This window comes from Calypte anna, chromosome 18, assembly GCF_003957555.1.
Source record: "Calypte anna isolate BGI_N300 chromosome 18, bCalAnn1_v1.p, whole genome shotgun sequence".
NCBI classification, from domain to species: Eukaryota; Metazoa; Chordata; class Aves; order Apodiformes; family Trochilidae; genus Calypte; species Calypte anna.
The window spans coordinates 3,796,416-3,814,229 of record NC_044263.1 but is presented as its reverse complement, the minus strand read 5'-3'; the positions used below and the strand labels follow the sequence as shown (position 1 = coordinate 3,814,229).

Here is a 17,814-nt window from a genome sequence, read left to right as displayed (position 1 = left end):
ATAAAGTGTAAGTGACTTAAAACAGCTCTGCACAACAACAACAACAACTGGGTAACAAAGTCTTTGAAAAGCACTATGCTTCAATGTACATATATTTGTATACATTGGTTTAATTTCATTATTTACAGCTGTCAGATCTGCATGCTAACCTCCTAAAAAGGTAGGAAAATTATTACTGTAGCTCAAGCTGGACTCGGAGATTAGGCAGGATTCTGTAAATAACAATTATTTCAGTGTTACTTTGGTTTCAGTAATATTTAACTACTTCTAGTCTTGTATAGTGTTCTATTTTTATACATCATTTTGTATTTGACAAGACTTCAGCCTGATTGTGATTGAATCTGTTTTTATATGGCAATAAATTTATTAAACTTTGCAACAATTCTGAATATTCCTGTTGCATGAAAGTAAAACTTCAAAAACAATCTTTTCAGCCCATAAACATGATGTTTAAGGGTTTTTTAACTGGAAATATTTCAAGCATGTACTTTTCTGCCTTCATACTGCAGTTGGACTGTTCCTCTTCCTCAGACTCAGTCAGGTTGGTGCTATACAGTGGTACTCCACTTACCTCAATGTTTCAGTAAGGCCATTTTCTAGCACATTCTGTTCTCATCTTAAATTTTTCGTGTGTTAAAGATGTTCAAGAATGAGAAATATTTCTGAAAACAGTAAATTATTTTAAGCTTCTACATTGTAGATAATAATTTTTATGCTTACTTTTTCAGTGGACCAGAATTATCAAATAAGAATGAAACAAAGGGGTGTCTGTTAAAATCTTAATGGTTTGTATTGTTGTGTCAATGGTCAAAGCAACTCCTTTATGGTTTTATAAAAATAAATAAATTGAAAAAAAATTTAAAATCAATGTATATCTGTTCATTGCCTTATAATGGCACTCTGAATCTAACTAGATTACAGTGGGGGACCTACATAAATGGGAACCAAGTTCTAATAAAGTGATATGTTAGGAAGTTCATCAGTAATTTAAGAGACATAAAGTAGAAATCCACGGGACACAATTTATCTCCATTTGAAGTCAACTCTTGTTCTAATAATTGTCTTTAGAATTTTTGATAGCACCCCCAGGCTATGGAGTTCAAACAGTAAAATGGAATTCAAGCACTTCACTTCTTGATAAGGTACTTGTGTAATTGCTACATGAAACCAACTCAAGCTAGTTTGAATGAAAGGATAAGCCACTTGTAATGACAAACAAGCAGCTTTGCATCTTTGTGCATCAAGACTCAGCATCTATTCCCTGGTAGGAGAAAGCATGTTTCTCTGAGGGATGGGCTGGTCTCAAGGACAAGAGATCTGGGGCTGGTTTTGATTAAATTGGCTTAAAAGGAAATTCCTCCCAAGATCCATTCCAGGTCTGCGGAAATCCCCTACCTTTGATTAAAAATGTTTTCCTGCAGTAGTCTGTGCCCTGCTTAGCAGAAAACTCCTTTTCTTCCAAAACATAAAAAGGCAACTTCAGGAATCTTGAGAATGATTGAAAATACTTGGAAAGGAAAGGACAAAACCCATGTCTGTGATCTACCTAAACAAAGAATTCTGTGAAACCAGAAGTAAAAAACCCTGGAGTTTCACAATTACTCTGCCACCCTATTTAGGCAGTAGTTATTACTACATGTTGGGGTTTTTTTGTTTTAAAATTATTGTACAAATGTTGTTAAAATCTCTTAAAAGTTTCTTTCTTTTTACTGTTCTTCCAGTATTGCTTTCTAGAATGCAAATGAAGCTGACATTACTCTACAGTCCCATGAGTAATGCAGAAAAAAAGCTGTTTTGTTGCAAGCATAGACTTTATAAATACTAATTCAGAGTAGAAGGATGGAAGGACCCCTTTGCAAGACTATCTTGGTCTTTGTAAAAGCCCTGAAATGAGGTAAGATGTATCTTAGGAGCTGAGAACATGTCCCTTAAAAGTTGCAGAAAGACATTGAAGCTCACCCAGTTAAGTAGGTGATCTTCAGAAGCAGCATGGTGCTTCTGACCAATGCCTGCTTTTTTTGGTGGTGAGTTTACATGTTGCCTTGAGCATAAAGAACAATTTTGCAAATGTCATACAAATTCTCTTATTTTACAGGATTTGTAAGGGCACCACAAAAATTAGGCATCAGTGTAGGGTTTGCATATAAATTATCTGTGAGGAAAATTAAATCCATGTTTACGTTGCAGGATACAACTGTTCTTAAAGGGTGAGTACTGAAAAGAGAATATATGTAGGTAGTTGAACGACTCAACTTTTCAGATGTTTGGCTGCTGGTTATTTCATGACTTCACAATATTGTAAAATAAAAGGTACAGATCTAAAAAGACTGAAAAAGTCTTTTAGAACATCCAGCTGGTAATGCATCTCTAGCATAGTATTTTCTCATCTGCAAAATAAGTAACTACAGAAGATTATACAGAAAGTTCACTAAAGAAGAACTGCAGGTCATAGTGCACTATAGTAATGCAAGTTAACTATGCAAACCAAGTTTACCCTGAAGCTAGTAAAATTAAAAACTGAATAACTCTTAATCTTTAATTAACCTTTTATATCTTTACACCATCTGAAATTTTTCTCCTTTTTCTTTTCTTAGATAAACTGAGTAACATGTCGCAGACTTTCTGACATTGGCTTTATCTTGGAATGTTCTTATGTCCTTCACTGGGCTTTGCCAACCCTGAAATGCACCCTTTTCCCTGGGTTTGCTTTTTCTCCTCGCAGCCCTTTGGTGTCACAGAGCTCAGACGCTGCGCTGAGCACCTGCAGGTGGGCAGAGCTCTGCTGAGGAGACTGCAGCTCCGGGGGTGTCTGGTGAGGCGATGCCGTTCCCTGAGGTAGCAGCCTTTTAAAAATTATTTGTTTTAAAGACAAACCTGAGGTGGAGTTGAAACAACCCTCAGGTACCGGAAAAAAAGGGCCCCTTGGTGATGAATTTTCAGAGCAGGAACGCTTATCCGAGCTTCTCTCGGAGCGGTGGTACCGGGGCTGCCGGGGGTGCTACCGTTACCGACCCGCCTCACGCCCCTCGGGGGAAGGGACGGGCGGGCGGGCGCTCCCGGGGCCCTCTCGGGGCCGCCTCCATGGGCCCTGACGCGGGGCAGCCCCTCCGGGACAGCCGCCGCCGGGAGGCGGCCTGAGGGGCGGCCCGGCAGCGCCCGCCCGGGGCGCGGGAGGGGACGGGGCGCCCTGTGGCGCCGGGGCCGCGCTCCAGTTCCTCATTCGCCTCACGGAGAGCTCCGGGCCGAGCACCGGGCACCGAGCGGCTATGATGGACCGCGACCGCAACAAGACGCTGCTACTGGAGCTGCAGAGGGCCGCCGGCACCGGGAACAGCCGCTGCGCCGACTGCGGGGCGCCAGGTAAGGGGCAGCGCCACGGCCGCGCTCCTCTCCGTCCCCCGGGCCCTTTCTGACAGGAAAGCGCGGCTGAGCTGGGGGCTGCCGGGTCCCTCCAGCCGCCTGTCCATCCCCGCTCAGGCTCTGGCCGTGCCGGCCTCTGTTTCACTCGGTCCCTGGAAGCGGGGCCCGTGGGCACCGTTCGTGTGCCGCAGGGGCGGGAGGAGGCAGCAGGTGGGTAACCGAGGCGGGCGGCCCCGGTCCCGCTCTCGGAGGTGGGCTGGCGGGCTCCAGGCTGTCAGGACACGGCTCCCCTCAGGCAGGCAGAGCCAGCAGCGGCGGGGAGGAGTCCCACGGGGCCAGGAGAGGACAGCGTGGGACAGGAAGCGGCCTCAGCACATCAGCAGCTTCCCCAGAGTTATTTGTAGCCCGTGCACAAGGCTGGAGGAGGAGAGTGTGTGGAGTGGTTTTCCAGCTTTGGGGGGAATGTCTCTGCACTGGGCTTGGTGCAGAGAAGGGCACCAAAGAGTCTGCTGGAACACCCACCAAAATGAGCTGGCGGGTGCCCGACAGCAGCTGGAAGATGACTTCTGTTTGATGTGATAAGAGAGAAGCGTGGGGACAGTGTCAGTTCAAGGAAAGGGTCATGCCAGAGTGCTCTGAACACTTCTAAGCATCAGCTCATTGGGGTCACCTCAGGGGATGCAGTGGCAAGGGGTAGCAGGAGCTTTTATGGGTGGGGGACACGAGTCCTCACACTGGGTGTTGTACTCTCAGGAGTGCTCATTGTCTATCCATCATTAATTCAGCATCAGCAGTTTTCTGTGCAGAACTGATAATTAGCTGAGCTTACATCACCACTCACTTGCCTGCACAGTCATGTTCGTTTTCAAACAAATAGTTGGTGAAAGACCTTACAAACGCAGAGGCACTGAGGAAAGCAGATGCTGTCCCTCTGAACACAGTGAGTGACAGCCATAAACAATGGGGTAGTATTTGGTGTATTATTTGTGAAGCCTGGGCTGTGCATCAGATGTGCTTTTTTTGCCCTTGCCAATGGCTGTGCCTTTTCCCATGTATTAGTTCACTCTTTGTGTTTATATCTAGATCCAGAGTGGGCTTCTTACAAACTTGGAATATTCATTTGTTTGAATTGCTCTGGAATCCATCGGAATCTTCCTCAAATCAGCAGGGTCAAATCTCTCCGGCTTGACTTCTGGGAGAACGATCTTATAGAGGTACAGAGGAAAAAGCACTAATTCACTTACTTTTCTCCCCACTTTGTCATAACTTCCTCTGTCTTATAGTTCCTATCTCACCCACTATGGATAGAGGAACAAAGCCACACAGAGCCAAGTTAGCTCCATGGGTGACTTTAGGGTTTTTTTTCATAACCTACTTAATCAAATTACACTGTTAAGTGACTGTGTTTCTAATATCCTGCAGTGTTTGGGGTTTTTTTATAGCACACAGTAACTCCTCAGTGTGGTTTAGAAGCCCACAGATATTTACAGATAGTATATTCAATTCAATAATCAACATATCTTGCTTAAAAATTGGTTCAGCTTCTCATATTTCAGTCGACTTGTGTCAGCTACCTAAATAGTGCAAACTATAGTGCCAAAGGGATTTATTTATACATGTGTGCAGAGATGCACTGAGAGTCATGGTGAGACTGAGCAACAAAGTGCTCCCTTTATACAAGTTTCATTTTATGTACATGACATGGTATTGATTTTGTAGTTGTATGTCTTGACTGTAACTTTTTTTGTATTTCAGTTTATGAAGCAGCATGGGAATCTCTGTGCCAAAGCTAAATATGAGGCAAATGTCCCTCCATACTATTACATCCCCCATTCCCGTGACTGCTTGTAAGTTCATGCTGCACTGACTGCTTCTGACCTTTACAGTTATTGAACTACTGCTTCCCTCTACAGGTCTCTTTGGTTGGCTGGTGAAAATAGAGTAGAGGTAGATCAGATTTATCTGTGTTTTCCTCTTTCAGGGTTTTAAAAGAGCAATGGATTAGAGCTAAATATGAGCGTGAGGAATTTGTTGCCACCCAAGTCTGCCAAGATCCTTGTTCTGCAGGTAAAAGTTAGAATTGTCAGGGAAAAGGTGTTAGTCTGAAGGCCAACATTACAGGGTCATGTTTGCAACTTTGAAGATCTTGAGGGTTGGCTTGTCTTATATTAACCCTTGGATGTGCAGGCCTTGTTTTGAGTCTAACTTTGAGAAGAAGCTCCAAAGAAAAGGCATTTAGACGAGTGCAAGGGTGTATTCACATCTCTAAATTTCTCTAGTTCTTTTTCATATGAAGTCAAAATGCCCACATGGAGAAAAGACTTGAAACATCACCATTTAGGTAAAGAGTCTTGGTATTGTGCTGCCCTTCTCTGACACTTGGTCTGATCCTCAGGTAGCCGTGAAGGATTCCTGTGGAAGCGTGGGCGGGAAAGCAAACAGTACCAGAAGAGGCGATTTCTTCTGTCAGCAAGGGAAGGGGTGATGAAATACTACACCAAAGAAGTGAGTTCCTCAGCTAGAGTTTGCTGTAGGTAGTTAAGTCAACATCTGTCCTCACACCCTGATATACACGAGCATAAAGAGCTTTGTCTCTAGGTTGGCAGCCAGGCCAGGCCGTGTTTGGAGCAGCCCAGAAGTTACTGGAGAAACATATGTGGTATCTTAGGCAATGGCTCGTATGGAGTTAGCCCTTTTTCTCATCCCTTATCTTATCTCTGCAGCCTTCTTTTGCTTAGTGAACAAAGGAAATGGATACTGGCAGTTGAAAAGCAGGATGAAGAAGAGATGTGTTAGCAGCTGTTACCTCTTACATGACCAAAATACTCTCATCAGCTGCTGCAGCATCATCCTCAACATGTCTTGCTTCTGTGAGAGAGTGTAGCTAATTGCTCTCCAACTATGAGGCTGGAGATGGAGCCAGTCCCTTGCAATCCAGACACACTCCTCTCAAGTAACAACCCAGCATTTGTCAGGAAAGGGAGTAATTCCTTTGTAAGTGATTTTGTATAGCATATAATTAAGACTTTATATTTTAGGCATATCAAATAATCAGGTATTTTAGGATACCTGTTTTCTCTTCAGTAGGCATCTCGTTCTCATACAGCTGTCCTTCATTGCCTTCCCTGAGAGCCCTTCAATACAGTGATGCTTTTCATTTCACAGTCCAGAGGTCCAAAAGCCATTATCAGCATTGGGAATCTGAATGCAATGTTCCAGACAGAGAAAATCCAACATTCTCATGGGCTGCAGATCACCTACATCACAGATGGTCAAACAAGGAACCTTTTTGTCTATCACGAAAGTGGAAAGGTGAATATTACAGATATTTTGGAATAAGCAAGATGCCTGGATGATGGCTCTATTTGGAAGAGATGCCCTGTTTCTGCAGGATCTGGTTTTATTTGGAGTCACTATGACTTGTAGAATACAGAAAGTTGCAGAATTTGCCACTAATAACTATAACACCCTGTTCCTATTCTGTTGGGTTATATATTCAACTTCACACCCTGAATAGTCCTAAGGCCTTAGTGGGGCACATAGTAGGGTAACTGCTTGAAAGTTTTATGTAATTCTGTGGTTGTATTCTTTGGAACCTTCTTGACAGAAACTATTGCTGTTCTGCATTTTTTCCAAGCAAAGAATGTTAATTTTAGAAAGTCTGTCGAGTTTTGTTAGATTTCTGTTTCTTCCCTTGCCATAGTTCTCACTTTCTTTCCAGGTACAGAGGTTTTAAAACAATCTGTAACTGACTCAACTGAAAAAGCCTGTGTACACAGACTTGGGTGACTGTCCAGGCTGAGAAAGTCTGGGATGTCCCCAGAGGGGCATTTTTAATTGATTTTGCAGGCTCAAAGTGTTTTTGAGGTGTTTGGGACAAGTCACTGACTCCTTCTGCCCCTTGGGTAGAAAATAAATATTTGCGAAGGGGTCACAAGGAAGGAGAAAGGCATTTTGAAGAAGCAGCACTCTTGCTTCTTGTTGTATTTCTTGTCTTTATGTTTGCATCTGCTGTTTTCCATAGGAGATTGTTGACTGGTTCAATGCTATTCGAGCAGCACGTTACTATTATCTCAGAACAACCTTCCCAGCTGTCCCTGAGCCTGAGGTGAGAACTGAAAAGGACTTGAAGCTGTCTGTGCAAACATAGGATGGGAAAGCATTTTGTCACTTTTTGTGCTAGAGTCAGGTGCTCAAGCAGGAGCATATGGGTCTTGGGAATGGGCAGAACAGGCAGAAGAAGAGGCCACACTGGATAACATGCAAAAATATTGTCAGCATTTAAGGTCTAAAAGTCTCCATGCGGTCCTTATAAAGTGTAATCTTTCAAAAACTTGATGTTCCTTCTTAGTTCAGACTTCCCTTTACTGAGCAGCCAAAAATAACCCAGGCCCTCAGAGCCAAAAGTGAGGGTGACAGAAACAGAACACAAAAGCAAGCTTGAACAAGACAGACTTCTTTGTGTGTGTTTTTGTGTTCTAGCTCATACCCAGGATCACAAGAAAATATGTCAAAGAAGGACATATGGAGAAAACAGGACCAAAAGTAAGTACATACTTGGCAATACATAAACAGGATTGTTCCAGATGGAGAATATTTGATAATTCTATGATATTTACTAGTAGTAAACGGTTTGTTGAATGACTGTACACTTCCTGGGTTGATAAAAGACACTATATTCAAGCTTGCTCTGTTCTCTGGGACCATGTTTTACTTTGCATGGAAAATAAGAGTGGGAAGAAGAATTGTCCTTGAAGAATAAGATGGATCAGCTGGCAGTGGACATGCAAAGTTCTGTTCTCTTAATCTATTTTCTGCAACTTTCTTAATCTTGGTAATTTAATCACTGGTAGTACCAAATTTCCCTGTCTTACCAATTGTCATTAAATACAAACTTCTAGTGTGCACCCAAAGAGAAGGGAGCTGAGGGCTGCACACAGCAGGGACTCACCCGTTACCAGTTACAGGCAGGAATGAAACTGAACTCAAGCTCTGAGTCATTCAAGCAATTCAGGGATCTGCCTTGAATAGGCTGAAGTCCCCTTTAAAGAACTTCTACCATCTCCTTGCAGCAGAAGGAGGCCTTTAAGGTGCGCTGGTTCTGCCTGGATTCTCAAGAAAGGAACCTGATGTACTTTAAAAATCCACTGGTAAGAAGAGTGTTCTTTGCTGCTCCACAAGCCCCTTCCTGAAGTTGGGTGGGAGGAAGGGTCTGTTCACATCCAGCTCTTCCAGAGGCTGTACAAGACAAGCAGGCTCAGTCCCACAGATCCATGTCAATTGATCTCTTTGAAGCTGTGCTGTTTGGGAATTCTGGCCCTTAAAGTGGCTGTCAGGAAGATCTAGGTCTTTTAAAAGTAGCTGTGTTTCCCTGCTGCATTGTCACCAAGTGGGTGTACACACATCCCCAAATCCTGCTCCATGTCAGAGGACAGAACAGTGTCTGCTGGAGCTTCACTGTCTGCTGGCTAATGGCTGTCTCCTGCTTCCTTCTTTCTAGGATGCATTTGCACAGGGACAGGTCTTCATTGGAAGGAGGGATGAGGGGTATGAAGTACGAGCTGGCTTGCCCCAGAGAGTCCAAGTGAAGAAAAGGAAACCAGCAATCACTGTGGTGACACCAATGAGAGAGTTTGTGTTTATATGTGAGACCGACAAGGAGCAGAAGGAGTGGATAGATGCCTTAAATGGCGTCATTGCCCAGCCCCTGAATCATTAAGACTAGCACTGAGTTCTGGTGAACTGCACTTCTTGGGCTCTGTTCAGCCATGCTCTGTGGCCTCTTTCTGGTAGCAAGGATGGTGTTCAAGGCCCTGCAGTGACTTTGGTACAAAGCGCTTCTTCCTTCAACAGCCACAGGAACAGGAAGGGTGGAAACAGAGAAATTAGTAAGTAGGAGTGCAGATACTCAGAAATTATCTGTGCCTCTGCAGAACCGTGCTTGAAGTGCCTTCTACCTTCCTACTCTTCTCTGCTTTTGGGTAGAGGGAGCTTTCCCTGCCTGACACAGGAGTGAATCATCCAGTGTTATCTTATGGGAAAAACCAAAATCAGTTGAGAAAATATGACCCCAGGAGTGCTGACCTACATTTCCTTGAGGACTCCTGCATATGCTGTTATATCATATCCTCCTTTTATTGCCTTTGATGTAAGGACTCCTCTACATCCTTAAGGATGTACTTGACCATCCAACCAGTGGCACATATCTTACCAGTTGCAAGGTCATCTGTTGCATGAGTGCATCAAGACAGTGATCAAGAAGTAGATACCATCACCTATCAGGAAGAGGCAGGGTGTCCGCTTGGATAGATCTAAGATATCAGCTCATGCTGGAGTCACTGGATGCTCTTCTCAGGGAGGAGCAGGGCCAAGCAACTACATTCCACCTGGCTGCAGCTCCTGTCCAGATAGGGGCATCACTACATGGGTTTAATGTCTTTTGCAGTGTTACATTTCTGGCACAGTAGGAAATAAAAGTCAAATTTGAATAGAGGGGGATATTGTAATGGAATCACTCTAATGACAAATACTCCTACATCTTTGCTTTCAGCAGTGCCAGCAGTGCCAACAGTTTCATCCAGCTTTCAACTATTGCCTCTGCAATAGTCTCTTGACTATTGTATGTGTGGCAGATCCAACATGTGAAAATTTTCTCCAAAGCAACCCCACATAGTGCCCCAGCAAACACACCATGGGTACAGGATGAACATATGCTGATCTGTCTCACCTCCTAAAAGCCAGCTGAAATGTAATGAACTCAGTCTGACTATTGAAAGCCAGAAACTAGATTTAAAAGTTTTATTTTTGGTGTCTTACCTGAAGATTATTAATGAATGAGGACCAGCAGTGCAAGTGGAGTGGGAGTGCCTCTTCATCAGGTACCACTTACATCCATTCTGTGCAAGAACAGGTGAAGATTTGCATTGGCTGATGCACTGTTTTCTTGCCACAAGTCCACATCTGAGATTTGGTTCTACCAAGCAGCCAGCCAATCATTCAGATTATTTAATTCTTCTTTTCAGATAGCTTTAGTACAAATCAAGAGGAAGTCTTGCAGAGTTTCTGGTGAGTCTCCACCTTTTGCTGACATTTGCCAGCCAGTCAGAAATACCCAGAATAGTTCTTTTCTGCAGAAATGAGGAAGTGTGTTGGCACTTGCAGAGATAAGTGAGATTAACTTTTTTTTCTCCTCACTCTGGTGCAGAAGAATTACTGGAGTCGGATCACCATTCTGCCTGTCTCAGCCACCTCATCACCATTCAGCTCAGAGCAATCTGCAGCAGTTTTCCCTGCTGATGGGCTCCCATGAACTTCCCTGTGTTCCCACTCTCTCCCCACACAACGTGTCTCATTCCAGCTCACGTACTGGCTTCAGCAGATCTAACAACCTAAACCTGCAGCCCTTGAAATCAGTAGTAAATAACTCTCTGAATTGTACAAGGAACCTCCGTTTGTCTTGACATATTTTAATTGTTATTTTGAGATAAGCTGAGTAACCCAGGATGACCTCGGAAGAGCTCAGCCCAGCCAGTAGCCTGAACTTTGCAGGGCTGTGCCTGCAGGTCCTGCTGTGCTGTGCGCAGTGCTGGACCAGCCATGTCAGCAACTTTGATAGGAAATGTTACAAAATCGGGAAATTCCCTCTGAAAATTAAATCGTGTAGATAACTAATTTTTTTTTTTTGTTATTATTATTTTTTAGAATCCATAAAAGTCAAGCCTAGGTCATGGGGAGCTTTGCGTCACGGTTCATTTCTACAGCCAACCCAAATCCTGGGACCTGTTCCCAGCCCAGGAAGAGGTGGGTCGGCTTTGGGCTTTCCGGCGGGTCTGGGGAGCTGCTGGCTGTGCTGAGGTGCTCAGCCTTGAGGTCAGACCCAGCCTGGTGCAGCCGAGCGGTCTCTACCAGAACCAAGAGCCGAGCAGAACCGCCCAGCCCCCCGTCTTCGCCCGTCCCGCCGCTCTCCCGCCTCCGGCACTCGGCAGGAGCCTCCGGGGGCGGGACGAGGCGTCTGGCGAAAGCGAAACAGCGGGCAGCTCCGCTCCTCCTCCCCCCGAGCCATGGCTGCTGCTATCGACCTCGAGAGGCTCCTGAACGTCGTGGACCTGACCTGCACTTGCTGCCTGCAGTATTTCACCGACCCGGTGCGGCTCACGGGCTGCACTCACAGCTTCTGCCGGACCTGCGTCGTCGGGTACTGCAAGGGGAGGCAGCGCGCCGACTGCCCGCTCTGCCGGGAAACTTTCGAGCTGAAAGACCTGCGGCCCAACCGGGAGCTGGCAGCTCTGGTGAGCTTAATCCCGCAGGAGATAAAGGAAGAAGAGTTGGAAACCCAGGATGAACCGAAACCCTCCGCAGCTGCTGCTTGCAGCGACTGCATCGCGGCGGGACAGCGATCTGGGGAGAAGGTACGGCCGGAGGCAGCCGGGGGCTCCGCCCCACCGCATCCCGGTACCGCCCTGGTACCGCATCCTCCCCCACACCTCACCCCCACCCCTCCCCGGCACCTCCTGGGACAGCTGTGTCAGCAGTTCCTAATTCTTTGCCGAGGTCATGAGCTTGGGGATGTGGCTAGCGCCGAGTTAACTTTATATTTCCTTTAGCGTTGTCACAGCAACACCATGCATGTTGAGCAGACAGGTTTTGCTGAAGTAGTGTTTGGGGCTTATCGGTGGTGTCTGACACACTGAGGTCTGTGCAGCTGGGTCAGAAGAGCTGTACATCAGTTGTACATGTTCATCTGACATATAGTAGTGATAACTGACTGTTCTTTGGGCCTGGTGTGATTTGTTGTACCAACATAGCATTGGAGCTTCCTGGAAGGATGTGTAGCATTATTACACATTGCTACTGCTCCACACAGCTGAATAGCACAAAATGGGACTGGTTCATTAGAGCTCTGATTAAAACAACTTCCTAATTTGGAGAAGATGAGAAAAATCTATTGACTCTCATTATTTTAGCACATATGTATCTAAAAAGCTGTCTTCAATCTCTGCAGTTGGTCAGAGGGCTGAAACTCACAATTATATGTGAACATATAATTGATGACTGTTGCATGTTGACTTCATTGTGAGTGTTGTTCAAAATTGCGTCTTCCAGGCTCCTCCTCAACCAGCCCAGCACTTAGCTAATGCCTAGGATGTAGGAATTTTTATTACCTTGCTGCTTAACCTAGTCATGCTTACTTTGAGGGTTATACTTTGAGGATAAATGGTTCAATGTGTCACTTTAAAGGAGGAAGAGATATGGGACATCTCCAAGCAAATAGAAATGACAGCAGAGACCATCCAGCTCTTGAATAAAGATCTCAGTAAAGCAAAGGTACTGTGTACATTGACTACTTGCAGGTAGCTTCTGTTTCCACTCCCAGCCTGGAGACGTGAGTGACTCCAGTGCAGCCTTCCAGCCCAGGGCAGGCATCTTTGTTTCCTTCTGTTGCTCTTACAGCTCTTGTTTTTATTGGTGGAAATTAACTATGATACTAGCTGTACTAAACATTGTTTTGGCTGGCATGAACTCCACTGGAGTTGTGTGTTGTTGCCTTTTTATGCCTGCCCCAGGAGTAGCCTGAACATTTCTGGAAAATTCAAATCATAAAGAAGGAATGTTGATCTTTCCAAGTTGTCAAGCAAAGATTGTCATCCATAAAACAGTCAAAATAAAATAGCCCCAAACTCATTGCAGGTATTTCAGGATTTGTCTCTGTGAATAAAAGTAGCTGGTTTTGGTCTGCAGGGGTCAGTCAGAGAACACATCAGATCGGGCAGTAAATTCTCATGTACCATACATCTTTTCAAACAACACAATGAACTCTGTGTTTTCTGCCTTTCAGGAGTACACATCTCAGATCAAAAGCCAGATTACTGAAGATTTCTGTTGCATGAAAGAGTATGTTGAAAGACAGGAAAAAAACACACTGACATTCATTGAACAAGAGCAAAAAGCAGCTCAACAGAAGACTGAAGAGGCTATTCACCAGCTCTGTGTTGAAGTGAATGAACTCATAGACCTCGAAGCCCAAATGGTAAGTGTTGAAATGAAGCAGCAGAAACTCTTGAGCTACATGTCTTTGATACCTGAACATGTACAGGGCACTTGCAGGTCCCCACTGCACTGTTCCCTCTAGGGACAATGATACCAGTTCACAGACATTGCTGTTACCAGGGAAAATTGGGGTGAGAAATTCAGAGGGAAAAACTGTTTGGAAAGGCATAGGCTGGGGATGCAATTCAGAACGAGGTTTGTTCCAAGGATGTTGGTGAGCTGAAGTGAGGACTGCATTGCTTAAATCCAGTCCTGAGTCAAATCTAAGGTTAAGAGAAGATCCTTTAGTATCTTTTTGTTTTCCAGAATGTGTATATATATGTAAGCATGCAAGTTAAAGAACTCAAAAAGTAAGTTCTTTCTTAAGGAAAATATGTTAAGGGCTTTCAGAAGGGGCAGTTAAAGCACTTTACATTCAGCAGAGCTTGTTTTGATGTTGGAAACAGCCACGCCAATGATGCAGATTAGCTTGCAGGAATTTGGAGTGGGGTTCACTGGGTGTGACAGTGCCAGAAAGTAGAAGTGGACTTCAGGGCCAAGACACAGGGGCCTGCATTAAAATTCATCTTGTGTAACTGTGTATTTATATCTGATCCAGAGTCCTGTGAGAGGCAATGAAGAGAAATAGTTACTTTTAGAGTGTGACTCATCTGGCCTACTTGAGACTCCTACCTGCAAAATGAGATTAAGCAAGTCTTCAAAATGTCTCTTTCTTTCCACAGACTATAAAGGCAGACTGAGAGAGCAAGCTCAGATGTGGATTTCCACAATTTCTATATTTAGGCAAATGAGGTTTACTTTTCCATGGATTTTTTATGCTAGATGTAATTTTTTTGGTTTGGATTCTAGAAAAAGAAGAAAGTTTAAAAAGAGGCAGTTTCTGTATATGTGTGTATACTTAGCTAAAATGTAATTTTTATATATATATATATATATATAAAAGAAAAACTAGTTTCATTCTTAGTTTTCTTGGGAAAAATAAAGGATTCTATTTTTTAGTAAGGGTAAATCATCCTTTCATATTTTCTGTAAGATTTCAGGTTAGTTCTGTCAGATACCAAATCTATAAAGGAAGCTCTTGATACAAAGAATGATGTTTTGGAGAGATCACTGCTGTTTTTCCACTCTGGGTTTCTAATACAATCTGATATGCTAGATGAAACGACTGCTATTGTTTATATCTTTCCCTTGATTCTTTTATGTCATTACCAGAGTAACTTACCTGAGAATCATAGGTACAAAGGCTCACTTTCCACAGTGAATAGAATTACACTTGCTGAGAAGCTCAATGTTGTCAAAAGAGCTGTAAAAGATCTTAAGAGAAAGTTGGAATTTTTACTTTTGGAGAAATACTCTCAGCAGTTCCAACCAGGTGAGTTTTCCTTGTTTTGAAATCTCTTTCTTAGTGGGAGTAGATCTCCCAGAGTCCTTCAGAAGAAGTGGTTATTATAAACTCCTTGAGATACTACATCATTACTTTATACTACTTTAATGGAAGCAAAAAATAAAAGAACTATCTGACATGCAGATCTGTAATCCAGAATAAAACATAATCCATTTAAATACGTTTTTCTAAATATAGAGGAATGTAACAGCATAGTCTTTGCAAAGAGCAGACATAAAATTACCTCCCACCAAAAGCTATGTCTGAACAAAGATCTGGTATCCATCTGTGTGCTGTAGAAAAACCACAGGGTTTTATTTGAGAGCAACTGACCTAAAACCCCACTGCCACTGAAGGGTAATCCTCCTCTTCCCACCCTTTCCAGTACCACCTGCCTATTTCAAGCACTGGTTCTCAAAACCCCCAGATACTTAATCATATTTTACCTCAGAATTTTTCTCATCTCAATCATTTCAGCAACTGAGTTTACAGCTTTGCACCGTACTAATTTTTATTAGCAAAACCAAGGAATCAGTGGGCAGAGGTGTGAGACAGGAACTTTCATGGACAGCTTTCATGATGAAGCAAATATATTGTGTAAATGTACCAGAATGTGTATTCCAGTTGCTCTTGGAAATATGTGCTACAAGGTCATGGAAAATTAGAAACGGCCCTTAAAGCTGTACAGCTAAATGGCAGGGTTTTTGGTCAGCAATTAGAGTAAAAAAATTACTTTGTGTTTATGAAATACACAGCAAGTATCACAAGAAACACGTGATGCTCAAAAAAATTAAGAACCCTCTAAATGCTTCTGTGACAAAACTGGCTTATCTGCTTAGAAAGATGGACCTGCTTCAACTATCCAACTTTTCTGACTGTTCTGTTCTGACCACACTCAGGGCAGCAGGATATGTTTTCCCTTGAAAGCATAAAAACTTCCTATTTACATTTTGAAGTGCCTTAACACTTTAATTTTTCTGTTCGTAGTGCAACCTCCAGACTTACATCAGGAGGCAAATACCTGTTTGGTATCTCCTGAGTCTGCAGCTAAAAATCCAGAACCAACAATTTCAAGACAGTTTTCCCAGTGTAAGTATGCAAACCAGAGTGGCTCTTCAAAAACAGCATTTAAGTGACTATGGGACTGGATTTGCTGAAGAAAACTGTACTTAAGCATATCAGCAGGAGATCTGGCTGTTTACCTGAAGCATAGAAACACAATGAAGTTACCACGATTTAATCAGTTACTGCAGCAGAATACAATGCTCTACCCAGATGAATATGCAAGATAAAAAGGATAAGAAACCCATTTCAACAGCCTTGATGGCTGCACATTCTGAGTTGGTTCCTGCACCTTTCTGCTAGTTTCTGTGTTAAGCTGTAACGACTCCATTTGTTGTCTGAATTCTGCATCACTTTCACAGAAATATTTTTACAGTTAACACACAGTACTGCAGCTGTAGGTTAAAGTGCAAGACAAATGTTTTTGCAGATAAAATATGCAAGAACATGCCCAGATGAACATATGAGTACGTGAGCTTTATTAAGGTAAACATCACATTTACTATTGGCAAAAGGTTAATTTTGTTTATAAGATTGTCATTAGGGGTAAGATCCATCTGTAGGGTGCCACACAACTTCACCTCTCACTGCAGTGTAGAGTCTGGAATGGAAGTTTACTCCCTTGTGCCTGACAAATGTTTCAGTGTGCCCTGGGCTCAGGATACAGTCGTTAATGTTTGGTTGAAGATTCTTGCTGGCTTGCAGGACTCAACTTTGATTAAGGTTTATTGTGTGATCATTGGTTTTTATTTCTGTTCTTGAGTATTTTCATTCTGTTCACTTCCACTTTTCTATCAGATGTAAATACTGAATGTAAATACCACATGCAAATACTGAAGTGATCTATTTTCCTGTTGCCTGCAGGTGAGGATATTTTCCTTTCTCTTTTCCAGGGGCAGAAAATGTGACTTTTGATTTCAGAAGAGTATATAAACGCTTAGCAATCACAGCCCAGAGCAGGAAGGTAATGGTTTCCAGCTACCCAACTGATTATGAACCATCACCCAACAGATTCTGCATCAGCCAAGTGATGTGTTCCCAGAGCTTCTCTGCTGGGTGCCACTACTGGGAAGTAATTACAGAGGACAGTGATGGATGGGCTGTTGGAGTTGCTCATGGAATGATTGGTAAAAGGGACAAACTAGGAAGAACAGAGCATTCCTGGTGTGTAGAATGGCTAGGTGCTAAAAAGCAGCTGTCAGCATGGCATAGAGATCAAGAAACATTATTACACTTTGATAAACCACTGAGGGTTGGAGTTTTCCTGGACCTGCAGAAGAAGACTGTGTCATTCTACTCCATCACTGATGAGGAAATACTTCTGCACGCTTTTGAAATCAATACTTCAAGTCCTCTTTATCCTGCTTTCTGGCTGTATAGCCTAGAAAGAAATGGATCTTTAACAATAAGTCACACAAACAGGAGATAAAGCCTGTTCAGAAAAGTGACAATTTTCACTATGATTGCAGAGCTTCTATACAAGTTTCAATGTTTAGCACAGGAATTTGCCAAGGAGGACATAGCTACAAAGGCTTTCCTGGAAACCTGCAACTGATACTTTCTCTGCTCTTCTTCATGCTGTGCTCTGATGTAGCCATACTCCATTAAAGGAATACAAGTGTATGGTAAAGGTGGTAGCCATCTCTGTGGGAGTGAGACGGACTTCTTAAGCAGTTTCAGATAGTCCCAGAATATTCCTAGGAAGGAGTGCACCAAGGAAACTCTGGGAGTAAACAATTCAAATGGACTTTATTTTCCTACACTGATACAAAAATTACATGAGGATAGATGATGCCATTTCATTCTGACAAGCAGGCTTTCTTTAAGAAAGGAATGCCCAGAGGTCATGAATGTTACTCATCTCATACAGAAGAATCTTTACCTTTAGAGTAGGTAATAAACTACAGGAAATAGACTTTGTATTTGAGGACACTTCAGGGAAGTCTCCCAGAAGAACATCC

General features: G+C 43.3%; 2 protein-coding genes across 3 annotated transcripts; both read left to right on the top strand.

The window, feature by feature from the left end:
- The first annotated feature begins 3,189 nt into the window (after nt 1–3,189).
- On the top strand, nt 3,190–10,900 carry ADAP2 (ArfGAP with dual PH domains 2). 2 transcript variants are annotated; one of them, XM_030461973.1, is made up of 10 exons: nt 3,190–3,360; nt 4,444–4,574; nt 5,116–5,207; nt 5,342–5,427; nt 5,756–5,865; nt 6,526–6,672; nt 7,385–7,468; nt 7,843–7,905; nt 8,433–8,510; nt 8,861–10,647. In XM_030461973.1, exons 1-10 carry the CDS (start codon nt 3,267–3,269, stop codon nt 9,077–9,079), a joined length of 1,104 nt encoding a protein of 367 aa, XP_030317833.1. In that variant the 5' UTR covers nt 3,190–3,266; the 3' UTR covers nt 9,080–10,647. The 2 variants fall into 2 exon arrangements, with proteins under 2 accessions (XP_030317833.1, XP_030317834.1); XM_030461974.1 differs by lacking the exon at nt 8,433–8,510 and having other exon boundaries at nt 10,565–10,900.
- A 253-nt stretch (nt 10,901–11,153) lies between these two features.
- On the top strand, nt 11,154–17,483 carry LOC103529230 (E3 ubiquitin-protein ligase RNF135). Its single transcript, XM_030461972.1, has 6 exons — nt 11,154–11,768; nt 12,598–12,684; nt 13,196–13,387; nt 14,620–14,779; nt 15,779–15,880; nt 16,747–17,483. Exons 1-6 carry the CDS (start codon nt 11,421–11,423, stop codon nt 17,280–17,282), a joined length of 1,425 nt encoding a protein of 474 aa, XP_030317832.1. The 5' UTR covers nt 11,154–11,420; the 3' UTR covers nt 17,283–17,483.
- Nucleotides 17,484–17,814: the final 331 nt, after the last annotated feature.

What these genes read in the sequence shown, in the direction of transcription:
- ADAP2 (XM_030461973.1), top strand. Translation starts at nt 3,267, where the DNA reads ATGATGGACCGCGACCGCAACAAGACGCTGCTACTGGAGCTGCAGAGG. An exon ending in GGGAGAACGATCTTATAGAG is followed by an intron (nt 4,575 to 5,115) that starts GTACAGAGGAAA and finishes TTTGTATTTCAG; the next exon opens with TTTATGAAGCAGCATGGGAA. An exon ending in CAGCTGTCCCTGAGCCTGAG is followed by an intron (nt 7,469 to 7,842) that starts GTGAGAACTGAA and finishes TTTGTGTTCTAG; the next exon opens with CTCATACCCAGGATCACAAG.
- LOC103529230 (XM_030461972.1), top strand. Translation starts at nt 11,421, where the DNA reads ATGGCTGCTGCTATCGACCTCGAGAGGCTCCTGAACGTCGTGGACCTG. An exon ending in CTCTCAGCAGTTCCAACCAG is followed by an intron (nt 14,780 to 15,778) that starts GTGAGTTTTCCT and finishes TTCTGTTCGTAG; the next exon opens with TGCAACCTCCAGACTTACAT. An exon ending in TTCAAGACAGTTTTCCCAGT is followed by an intron (nt 15,881 to 16,746) that starts GTAAGTATGCAA and finishes TCTCTTTTCCAG; the next exon opens with GGGCAGAAAATGTGACTTTT.